This window comes from Eubalaena glacialis, chromosome 15 (assembly GCF_028564815.1).
Source record: "Eubalaena glacialis isolate mEubGla1 chromosome 15, mEubGla1.1.hap2.+ XY, whole genome shotgun sequence".
Classification (NCBI taxonomy): domain Eukaryota; kingdom Metazoa; phylum Chordata; class Mammalia; order Artiodactyla; family Balaenidae; genus Eubalaena; species Eubalaena glacialis.
In genome coordinates this window covers 28507339-28520001 of record NC_083730.1, presented here as the reverse complement: position 1 = coordinate 28520001, position 12663 = coordinate 28507339, and the positions used below count along the sequence as shown (strand labels likewise).

Genomic DNA, 12663 nt, shown 5'->3' with positions numbered 1-12663 from the left:
CCCTTTGTACTTACAGAAACACAGTATTCCTCCTTTTGTGTCTTTCCTAGTTCAGCCATAGTCGTTTCTCACCCAGGAAACTATAGCAGTCTAACTGGTTTCCTTGCCTCTAGTATTTCTTGCCCTGCTACTGGTTCCATTTCCATACTCCAAAAGGAAAAATTTCAAAATACAAAATCAGATCATGTCATTCCTCTGCTGAAATCCTTCATTGGCTTCCTACTTCTCAAGGTCAAGTCCAGGCTCCTTACCCGTGATCTGACCTCTGCTGACTTTGCCAGCTCATTTCTCATTACTTTTTTTTTTTTTTACTACCATTATCCCAAATCTCACCAAACTTTTATACCCTCAAGGGCACACAGTGTTGCTTATGGTACTTCCCTTCACCTGTGCCTACTCTTCCCCAAGAGCTCAGTGTCCTTGATTATCCTCAAGTCCAGGAAACATTCCTTTTCTCTGTGCATCCAGGGCATTATTATTTACCTCCCTATCAGACTAGTTTTCAAGCCATAATGCAATGGACTGCTTTTTATTATCCCTGACTATATTGTAAGCTCGTTGAGGGTGGAAACTGCCTCCCTTGTTTATTCCCTGTAGTATTCCTGGCACTGAGCACAGTGCACAGCATATCATAAACAAGTATTTATTTTAGAAACAAATAGATAAAGTAGACTGTTATAGCTGTGCAAAGCAAGGCTGCTCGAAATACTGAATATGGACAGGTTGAAGGTTTGGGAAAAAGGGAGTCTATCAATTTGTATTCCTCCGTAGCAGTGCAGTAGGAACCGTGTGCGTGATGACAGTCTTAACTACAACATTGAAGTAGAAATTGGATAAAAGACTTGGCCGCAAGCAAAGTATTGGAGTCAGAGCAAGAATCTAGGTATACCAAATCCAGACTTAACCAATTCCACTTAAGTAACCACCCTAGATTTAACAAAACTGGGTTTTGTCTGGTGGATGCCACCTTTTGTATGCTTGTAGGGTTCAACACCACTGCCCACACCACGTAGAATCCTATCTAGATTATTTTTTAATACAGAAGGTTAACAAGCCTATGCAGACTGTAATACAATCTCAATCACCAGTTGTATCTAGAAGCCTTTTTAATCTTCTGTTTTCTCATATGTGCATCATTTTCAATTGAAGAAAAAAAGTAAAAATAATATTAAAGAATTGTAAAAAACACCCACAATTATATTCAAATTTGATTACTTTTCATAGCTTTTAAGTAGCCCATACATATTTTTATCTTGTTATATGTAACTCTTTGTATGCTATACATACACTTTTCCCAAATTTCTACATAGCACTCCAGTGACCATCGTTTGACATCATGACACTTTGCTTATTTAAAGTTTTTTCTGTTAGGCTAAATTCTCAGAGATGGGATTATAGGGTCAGAGAGTGTAAAAATTGTAAGGCTTTTACTTTGGGATTGTCCATGGTTTTCCAAAAGGGTTATACTAGAAGTTGGCAGGAGCATGAAAGTACAAGGTTTCTTAATGACCTTGAAGCATTGAAGTGAGTGAGGTGAGAGCGGAAGAGAGAGTTGTGTACATAAAATCTTATTTATATTGGTTTAGCTTTTATGATGTGTCACAAGGGATATTTTTTTAAATAGGAAGAAATAATTTTGTATCAGATGACAATATATTCAAATAAAAATAGCCTTTAAAGAGTAAATGAAAATTTGTACCTGTTGCAACTCTGTTTATTCCATGTTAACTCCTAGATATTCTAAAATTCATCCTTTTAAGTCAGAACTTTCAAGAGCTGAGTACATAGGTTGAATTTTAACCCTTTTTTTTTTTTTTTTTTGGCCCCAACCAGGGATTGAACCCACACCCTCAGCAGTGAAAGCTTGGAGTCCTAACCATTGGACTGCCAGAGAACTCCCTTGGGTCCGATTTTGTCAAATCTACATTCCTTAAGAGAAAATTGTTAAAATTGTTTAAAATTGAGAGAAGATTGTTAAGTCTTTCATAAGGCATCCCAGTATAAATATGATATTAATGATTCTATTATTTACTCCATTTGTGCCTTTGAGCTTTTTTATTTATTTATTTATTTATTTATGGCTGCGTTGGGTCTTCGTTGCTGCGCGTGGGCTTTTCTCTAGTTGTGGCGAGTGGGGGCTACTCTTCGTTGCAGTGCGCGGGCTTCTCATTGCAGTGGCTTCTTTTGTTGCGGAGCACGGGCTCTAGGCACGTGGGCTTCAGTAGTTGTGGCACACGGGCTCAGTAGTTGTGGCTCGCAGGCTCCAGAGCGCAGGCTCAGCAGTTGTTGCGCACGGGCCTAGTTGCTCCACAGCATGTGGGATCTTCCCGGACCAGGGCTCAAACCCATGTCCCCTGCATTGGCAGGTGGATTCCTAACCACTGCGCCACCAGGGAAGTCCCCTTTTGAGCTTTTCTGGTTTAGAATTTTGTTCTATTAAAATGATAAGCAGTAGAGAACCCCATTGACACCTCTAAGTGGTGGCAAACCTGTCATATGCAGGTCATTTAAAAGCAGACTAGAGTTGAATGCAAAAAGCATTACAGAATGAAGTAGAGTATAATTACAGTTTATATATACCTATAGTTGGATATACATATTTGTCAGAGTACTCCAAAGTTTTTTCTCCTAAGGGATGCGAGTAGAAAGTGAGAGACTTGAAGTTCTTACTTTTATATACGTCCATGTTGTTTCAACATTCATTTAACAATGTGCATGTATTCTGTTTAATAATTTTTTTTTTTAACAGAACACTGCCCAGTTTCCTTGACATGGGTAACAGTTTCGCTGAGGCAAGCTTTCATGAGGAGATTCTGTTTCAGTGATTAAACTGGGAGGAGAAATCTGTCAGTGAGTTGTTCCTGCTGCTTATAAGGAGTCAAAATGTAGTGCTTATTTTTTTCCCTTTCTCTCTCAGGTCATTTGGATCCAGGATTCCTAGCAAGTGACAAAACATCTGCTGGCAATGCACCACTCAATGAAGAAATTAATATTGCTTCTTCAGATAGTGAAGTGGAGATTGTGGGAGTTCAGGAACATGCAAGGTAGGATATTAATTGGAGAGAAGAAAATGGTATGGCATGCCATGGCATGGCTGGCATGAATGGTGGGGCTATTTCGCAAATTCCTGTGGTTTAAGAAATACATTTTGATTATAGACACGTATGAGCTTCAGAATGTGTTGCATATTGTCTTATATCAAGAACATCTCGGTCAAACATGTATGTGAACCAGAACTAATGTTTGTCTCTTATTTTTAGCAAATGCCTAGGTGGCTTGACTGAGTTTTCTGTTATGGCATAAGTATCACCATACTCCCCCTCACCCGCAATCCATATTTTCTTGCCTTTCACTTTATCTTGAAATATATTGGGAGCAAATAATTGAGAAATCTGCATTCGACATCATACCTCTTCCTAGAGCACCTCTTTTTTTAACATCTTTATTGGAGTATAATTGCTTTACGTTATTGTGTTAGTTTCTGCTGTATAACAAAGTGAATCAGCTATATGTATACATATATCCCCATATCCCCTCCCTCTTGCATGTCCCTCCCACCCTCCCTATCCCACCCCTCTAGGTGGTCACAAAGCACAAGCTGATCTCCCTGTGCTATGCGGCTGCTTCCCACTAGCTATCTATTTTACATTTGGTAGTGTATATATGTCAGTGCCACTCTCTCACTTCTTCCCAGCTTACCCTTCCCCCTCCCTGTGTCCTCAAGTCCATTCTCTACGTCTGCATCTTTATTCCTGTCCTGCCCCTAGGTTCTACAGAACTTTTTTTTTTTTTTTTAAATTTTAGATTCCATATATATGTGTTAGCATACTGTATTTGTTTTTCTCTTTCTGACTTACTTCACTCTGTATGACAGACTCTAGGTCCATCCACCTCACTACAAATAACTCAATTTCGTTTCTTTTTATGGCGAGTAATATTCCATTGTATATATGTGCCACATCCTCTTTATCCATTCATCTGTCGATGGACACTTAGGTTGCTTCCATGTCCTGGTAGAGCACCTCTCTTTATCTTTCATGAAAGGTTGCAAGTTACTTTGGTCAGTTCCTAATAGTGTATTTCTAGTGATGTTTTTGTGATTTAGGGAATCTTGTTTCTTAGGAATTTTTTAAAAAAGCCACAAGACATCAAATTAGTGTACAGTATTATGGAAATAATTTTATAAGGTTTGTCATTCTTTAAGGTAGTGGTGAGCAAACTACAGCCCATGGGCCAGATCTGGCCTGCTGCCTGTTTTTATATGGACCTCAAGCTAAGAATGGTTTTTACATTTTTAAATGGTTGGGGGAAAAAAATCGAAAGAAGACATGTTTTGTGACGTGAAAATTATATGAAATTCAAATAGAATTTATTTATCCATAAATAAAGTTTGTTGGAATAGAGCCATGTTTGTTCACTTACGTATTGTCTATGGCTGTTTTGCACTCCAGTGGCAGAATTGAGACGTTTCATCAGACACCTTAGGGCCTGCAGAGCCAAAGATATTTACTGTCTAGCTCTTTGCAGAAAAAATTTACTGACTCTTGCTTTAAGATACAGTCCTAAGAATTAGTTGCACCCCTCTCAGAGGTATACCTGAGGAACATTTAACACACACACATATATACACAACAAAACCTAGTCTTTGGAAAAATCTGTATTCTATGTAGAATTTTTCTCCTATGCCACAAGAGTTAAGTTGTGATTTTGTGATTTCATCAAGTAGGTATATAACATCGTATCTTACCTTATTCTTAGATCTGATTTCAATCTTTGGTTAGGAAGGTAATAAGACATTCACCAGCATTCTTCTGTTGCTTATTTAAAAGGTGAATTTAGGAGTGGAGAGTGGGGGCAAAATACACATGCACATAAATTGAGGATGCCTTCTTCTAATGAGAACTGATTTTACTTTCTGAAAGCATTTTTTAGTTAAACAATTGGGACTTTAAGGATGTAGATTTAAGTCATAATTTAACATGCCATCTCCCCAGAAGTGGCTAATTCTCTATCAGAACTAGTATTGTCCCAGCACTTCATCCTCTATCCTATATTTATGCTGTAAGTATGCCTGCATAGCTGCTTCCTTTTTTCTTTCTAAGTGGTTATTTCCCCTATTCTGGTGGGAAAGAATTTTCATTCTTTAATCTTTCCTTTACCTCATTCTTTTTTCTCTTTTTTTCTGCCTTAGTCAGAAACTTTTTCCTATTACGTTCTCTTTCATTTTCCCATCTATTTCCTTCAAGCTGACTTATCCATGAGATGAAGAAGATAGGACTTTTGTTTTCTTCCTTTACTTCAGTATACGTTTGTCATTATTTTATTTCAGCATTATATAAGTATAGAAGACATTATTATACTTTTAAGCCCCATGCCAAGATCTTTCTAGAATATTACAGTATTTTTCATTTCAGACTGTGTACTATAAAACTTATTCTGCATATTGACTGATAGATGATATAGGTAAATTATCTTCAGTTGTGCCAGGAGCACATTATCCAGTTACCAACTTCCTCTTGACTTACTTTTCAAATTTTAATTCAGTGTTACTCATGTGTTCCTATTTAAGTAGGAAAGAATAGGTTATAACCTGTGTTGTCTGTCTAATCTCTTACTCTGTTCTGAGACATATCAGTGATATGTATGGTCCAGTTCTCTATTAACTCCTACCGACTCTCCCTTCTTTATTGTCTCCTTGTGCCTAGAAATGTTACAGAGTGAGCTACCCTTCTTTACAGATTCTTTGTTAAACTTTCCTTCCATAATGATATCTTGAGCTTCTTTGTCTACCAATATTTTTGTTATCTGGAGTTGAAATTATTATATTTCTATTAAAACTTGGAAATTTAAATTCCAAGTTTCTCTCACCTCCAGCACACACGCATGCACACAGATTATCTCTAGTACACCCTTCTCTGAACTTATTAAAGTCTTTTATCCAGATTGTCATTTTACCCTATAAACATCTTTGTTTCACTCTTAACTAAGTCAGGTGACTTTGGGTACATCTTAAATAACATGCTATAACATTACTTTCAAGGACTTTTTCTTACAGGTTCTGAAGCATAAAGATGTGTTTTTTTGGTTTTTTTAGTTCTGATCCTTTAATTTGAATCCTGGAGAAATCATATCTTGGAGGTGACAGATCTATCTTGAAATCTCAGTGGTGGTTAATAACTGTCCATAAAATGGAATGTAGAGTTGACAAATTCTGTTGGAGTACTTTGAATGGACTCTTGTGTCATTTTGAGGGGATCTTTTATTTTGGCCCTTGGGTCTAGGACTGAGTAGGATCTCACTGACTCTGCTGTGTCTTTCTGAAAAATTTTTCAGCAGTTTCTTTAGTAGAAGCATGATAATCTTTCAAACATTGAGATTGAAAAGCTGAGAAGCAGGTCGGGGGGAGAGCCTTTCTTGTTGGTTGCTTCGGAATTGCCCCTTTAGCTGCCTGTGTCTCATCTGGAATTTATTTCTTTTACAGGTCTAGGGTTGCAGTTATGAAGTATTGATGGGCTTCTGGCAGGGTTATCTCTTGGAAGAAGGTTTTAGGTTTTGATCCGCATCTTTTTGTTCTAATTCGATTTGCATGCATAGATGTTTTGTTTGGATTTAGTTGTCCTGTTCTTATTTTTCCTTTTGGTATTCTACCTTGTGGGCTTTCTGAGAGCTTTAAAAAACTCAGACTTGGTTCTTGAGTTGTTCTCTTGGGGACTGTGGTTGCTCTGACTTGCGTTTGGGTGCCATTTTTCCATATTGGAAGCATTCCGGTTTGTTGACCTTTACATCAGTAATTCTAGTTGTGATGTGCCTCTTTTTTATTTTTTTTTGTTAAACAGTTGTTTTTCTTTTCTTGCATGCTAACATCTTTCCCTGCTCTTTTCTTTTAGATTTTGATATGTTCACTTAGCTTCTGTGTTTCTTCTAGTCATAAGCTAGAAGGCATGCTTTCCTAACTAATGGTTGAATGCATCTTTTATGGCTGCCTTGGATTGCTGTGATGAACTCCTGTCATTACCTAGATGTCATTTCTAGGTGTTAATTTTTGGACAGTCCAGTTTCACAAGATGCTCTTTGCCAGTGAGATGGAGACTTTTCCATCATCTCTAGTTCTTCTGTGCCCACTTAATTTTGCCATAAGTTTTAACTTATGACCCTGTTGCTAATATTTTTCTTTATCCTTGTTCTGTTTTCCTTCTTTTCTTCTGCAAGCTTCATTGGTAATTGCCCTAGGAAGATGAATGCATGTATCTTTATGTTGTGGAACTGTGCTGAACAGTTCTTTCAGTACCTGTTCGCTGAAGCTTTTATGAATAATCAGACCCTTACCTCCTTTCACATGGTCCTATGGTCCATTGGTTAATGTTGGTTCACCCCTCTGCAGAAGAATTGATGTGGGGAGGCTTTTGCATTTAAGACTGATTGCTGCTTAGAACCAATTGCTAACATTAACCCTAAAAAAAGCAAGGGAGGCAGATAAGCATTTCCCTGAAGGTACAAGGATTCACTCTATCTTCAGTTAGGAAAAATAAGTAGGAATGTTATCTAAGAGGTCACCTTCAGAATCTGTAAATGAGAGCAAAAGTGATTAATTTTTAATGTTGTTTTCTTAGAATAGTAGGTTAACTGTATCAACAGCTGATCATCAGAGCCTGCCCTCTTTTTGTGTTTTTCTTCCTTTCTACTCTGAAGTCTCCTTTTTTTGGTTTTAATATATGAAGAGCAGGAAATTATTCTATCAAAACTTATTGTTGGGCTTCCCTGGTGGCGCAGTGGTTGAGAATCTGCCTGCTAATGCGGGGGACACGGGTTCGAGCCCTGGTCTGGGAAGATCCCACATGCCGCGGAGCGGCTGGGCCCGTGAGCCACAACTACTGAGCCTGCGCTCCGCAACAAGAGAGGCCACGATAGTGAGAGGCCCGCGCACTGTGATGAAGAGTGGCCCCCACTTGCCGCAACTAGAGAAAGCCCTCACACAGAAACGAAGACCCAACACAGCCAAAAATAAATAAATAAATAAATAAATAAATTAAAAAAAAAAAAACTTATTGTTTATAAATAGTGGATGGGGGGGGCAGTCTATGGAAGTGAGGCCTAAGCAGTTTTTCTTGGTTATGGTACTCAAAATGTGACTCTAGTTGTGCAAACCTATTGCCAGTCATATGCAGATTAAATGCTTTGTGAGAAAAAAGCTTGCGTCTGCACTAGAATCTGTTGGACCAATTATAAAACAGCTGAGTATGTTCCCACCCCATATCTTTCATAATAGAAAAAGGATATGTGATAATACATGAAACTGTGCTTTGTTAGTTGCCTTACAAAATTTTGAGCCTCTCACATCCTTCTTTATAGGGCATCTCTGTAGGGCTTATAACAATTGTTGTAGTTCCATTTCCTCCTGAAATTTTTTCCCCCTCTGCATCTGGTATAAGTTATTCTGTAATGTACCATCTTATAAAATAGAGCTCGACCTTTTTTCCCCTGTACTTAAAAAAAATGTGTTAAAAGCCTTGTTCTGTCCTCATCCATCTCCTAGCTACCATTTTATTCAAGGTGGCTGAGGTCATTAAATCATAAAAAAAATTTTGAATGTTTTATTGGCTTATAACACACACAGAAAAGTAATAAGTGTACGCTTTAGCTTTTGTACCCATACCCAAGTAACCAGCTCTCAGATTAAGAAACAGAAGTCCCTCTTGGCTCCACCTTGCCTCCTGTAACCACTATCCTGACTTCTAACAGGATAGCTTTGCCTGTATTCAGAATCTTATTAACATTCCTGACAGATGCCCCAGCAATTGCTTGAATGTTTAAAAGGCAGATTATTCTATTTTGTAGTGGCTGTAATTGTTATGTAGTAATGATCATCCAAAAGTTGCCTTCTAGAAACTGATTCATGGTTTTTATTCTGCTCTCAAGATCTCTGTACTGGTGAAGGAGCTGCCTTCCATGATGATTCTCACTTCTTTGGCAATTGCCCTTCCAGTTGCAGTTAATAGGAGACAGGAATGCTTTTGACCAAAGATAGGATCATCACATTCTCCAGAGAATCTAAAATTTTGAAGAGAAACAGACTAAGGATTGGGGCTTGAGTCAAATGAATGAGGCCTAGTTGTTCCAGCATCGTTAGATTCTTTGAGGTACTCAAGTAAAGGTGCTTTTCCAGTAAATTTTCTTTTTTGCTTAACGTAGCCCAGTTTGGTTTCCAGTAACTGGAACTATTTATAACCTCTTTCAACCATTCCCCATTAGTAAATACCATCTCTAAACCTCTCACTCTCCTACTCTGGACACTTTCTAGAATCTGCTTTGCTCTTTATTGTACTACCCCCAGGGGCTAGGCAGTTCCCCTTACAATCAAACATAGTGTATAGTACTTTGGGAGCAGTCTGAGAAAGACATAGTTGGAAATAAACTCCCCAGTGGAGACCTGATTTTGTTCTGGTTCCATGCTCTACTTTCTTAAGACCCTGGGCAGTTGTCTTTTGGTTTTGGTTTTCTCTTCTGTAAAATGGGAAGATTGGATTAGATCCCTTTTAAAGCCACTACCTGATGTCCTGATGTTACATTGTATGATTACTTAAGGAGCAGTGCAGAGTAACAATTGGGACTAAATACTGCTTTTATTTCAGAGTTATTTCTAGGAATTCTGTCAATGATTACATTGACTTTTTTTGGTAGTCATTCATTCCCTGATTTTTCTAAGTTTCTAACCAACTTTACTTCAGTAACTACTTGACAGATGAGCTTTTGAACTGTTGAAGAACTTTATACTTTTAAATTGTTGCTCTGGGCCTGTCTTTGCACTCTGCTGACTCTTGCCGTGTTTTTCCTTACCACATTTAATACACACATTTGTAAAGCAACAACATGATGTGGAAAGCATCGGACCAGAAATCAGACTTGGCCTGAAGTTCCTTTGCCTATACTTTCAAACAGTATGACCCTGGGCAAGTCATGTAACCTCTTTAATCCTCAGTTTCCCTGTCAGAGTATGGATAAGAACTTCCACATCTACCTCATAGGTCTGTCAGGCGTGTCAGATGAGGAGAAACTGCTTAATAATTTTAGTATTCTGTTGTCATCAGTCATCAAAACCGTTTCTTTAAAATGTTGGACTCGTTTGGCTGACATTGTTCCGTGACTACTCGGTCATTTAATCTGAGTGTATTCAGGGGGTGGACAGATTTGGATTAGACTTTGCACTTGTTTTCCTTTTTTTTTTTTAAAGGTTTAATTTTATTTATTTTTGGCTGCGTTGGGTCTTCGTTGCTGTGCACGGACGTTCTCTAGTTGAGGTGAGCGGGGGCTACTCTTCGTTGTGGTGCACAGGCTTCTCATTGCGGTGGCTTCTCTTGTTGCGGAGCACGGGCTCTAGGCGCGTGGGCTTCAGTAGTTGCGGCACATGGGCTCAGTAATTGTGGCACGCAGGCTCTAGAGCGCAGGCTCAGTAGTTGTGGCGCACTGGCTTAGTTGCTCCATGGCATGTGGGATCTTCCTGGACCAGGGATCGAACCCGTGTCCCCTGCATTGGCAGGCGGATTCTTATCCACTGCACCACCAGGGAAGTCCCTGTGTGTCTTCTTTTAATGCTTTTTACTAGCTAATTTTGAAAATATGGTCGCCTCTGGGTTAGTAGCCACTCTTAGCCCATTTCTGAAAAGATGATGGCCCTCTGGTACTGTAACAAATCTGCATCCTACCCCTACTCTGGCCCCAAGGGATCTGTTTTTCGGCACCTCTCTTGGTAAGGGAGTCATTTTCAGGTTAGCCTTTGTAGGAGCAGGGCCTCTTTCCATAAGCTTAAGGGTCCTTAAGGGCAGTTCTGCAGCTAAACCTTGTCTGTTGTTACTCTGATGTTTTCTTTTGAACCTAGAGGTTCAGGTAGCATGGGGTCGAAGCTGGAGTTCTTAAGTGATTCAGCATCACTCATCATATACAGCTGTTGTCAGAACAGCTGCTCATGATCCATTGTAGTAGTTTGTGTGATTAGAGTCATGCCACTTGTCACTTCTCACATATGCTGCATGGAGACAGGTCTATAATTTAGATGTGTGGACATCAGGAGCAGTGATAGCTTGAGCTGCCTGCCTTCCTCTCATATGAATCAAAACTTACCAGTGGTTCATCCTGGAGGTTCACAGTTCTGTCATTTGACTGGAATGTGGAATTCAACATGTAGGTATTTTTGAAACAGTTCTCTCCCAAGCAATGAACTCGTGAGATTTGTCAGCAAGGCAGTTCTGTCCCTCTTATAGGATACTTTTAGAGAATCTAAACTGAGTACTTCAGCCTTGTTATTTTCACTGAACTAAAGCATAAGTGGTTGTGATGAACTAACCAGGTGTTTCTCTTGTCACCTTCAGGTTGAGGGAAATTGATCTTTAACTCATGACCTAGTACTTAAAGACGTTTAGACATCTAATCTGTAAAAGGGGTATTACTACTTCTGTTTTTGAAAGTACTATTAACAAATATGGGACAGAACTTATTTTAAGAACAAGTTTCACCTGTATTTCTTACTGTTTCATTAGCTGAGACTAAGATTGTCTGGGCATCTTAATTTTGCTCAGGATTTATATGCTGCCCTATCCTGAAGACCCCAGAGGCTTAAATGAATTCAGAGAAGCATCATCTTATCCATTTTCAGTAACAGATCTAGACATAACTCAGGACTTTGTGGCTGAGACAAGAATCTTGGCCTTTTTAAGGCTAAACTGAGAGAGGTGGGGAGACAGACAGACAGACATGGAGGGAAGGAGGAAAAGGGGGAAGGATATTGGTTATGGGTTTGATGAACTTGCATAGTAGGCTTATCTTAGTAAAAGTATTGGTCAGTACAACTGAAGCTATATTGCCTTCTGTAGGATTAACCATGCTTTTGCTCTTCATTTCAATTGCAGGTGTGTTCATCCTCGAGGAGGTGTGATTCAGAGTGTTTCTTCATGGAAGCATGGCTCTGGCACGCAGTATGTTAGCACCCGGCAAACACAGTCATGGACTGCTGTGACTCCCCAGCAGACTTGGGCGTCACCTGCAGAAGTTGTTGACCTTACATTGGATGAGGATAGCAGACGTAAATACCTACTGTAATGCTATGTCACTGTGTTTCCTCTGCACTGTTCCCTTCCACTTACTCCTCCTCCTCTTTGTGACATGGAAGTTCATTGTCATAGCTTCAGCTTCAGAAGCTGTTTGTGGCATTTGTATAATTGAAACTCATGGAAAATTGCCCCCTTCCTTTTTTTTTTTTTTTTTTTAAATTAAAAGAAGTCACTTAGGAAAGTAACTTATCACAGAGAAAAGAATTTCTTCTTTCCCTCAGTAGGAATCTGAGAATGATGAATTTTATTAGACAACTTCATTTTACTTGGTGACTTTCAATCTTAGGAAACTGCCTTCCTTTTAGAATGATATTTTAATTACCAGGTGAAATGGATTTCAGTTTTTGAATCTTGTATTTATTTTTCTGTGTAATAAAATTAATATGTAGACTTGACCACTGTCAGCCCACCCATTGGCACTCCTACCTTAGGGCATTTGCACACATATTAGTCAGGTCCTTTTTGGCACCTAGTAGGGCATGTGCATTGAAAACCTGTCCTTAAAAATAGAAGACAGAAGTGTTACTTTTCTTTTAGCTTAAGTCTTCTGCCATCTTTCCTG

General features: G+C 38.9%; 1 protein-coding gene across 2 annotated transcripts in view; it reads left to right on the top strand.

Moving 5' to 3' along the window:
• ARK2N (arkadia (RNF111) N-terminal like PKA signaling regulator 2N) overlaps positions 1–12286 on the top strand; it is a 76073-nt gene extending 63787 nt beyond the window's left edge. For both annotated transcript variants that reach the window (XM_061170072.1, XM_061170071.1), the window contains 2 exons: positions 2918–3044; positions 11901–12286. In XM_061170072.1, coding sequence (XP_061026055.1) covers positions 2918–3044; positions 11901–12090 — 317 coding nt within the window. In that variant the 3' untranslated portion in view covers positions 12091–12286. The remainder of the gene's footprint in view (positions 1–2917; positions 3045–11900) is intronic.
• The last annotated feature ends 377 nt before the right edge of the window (positions 12287–12663 follow it).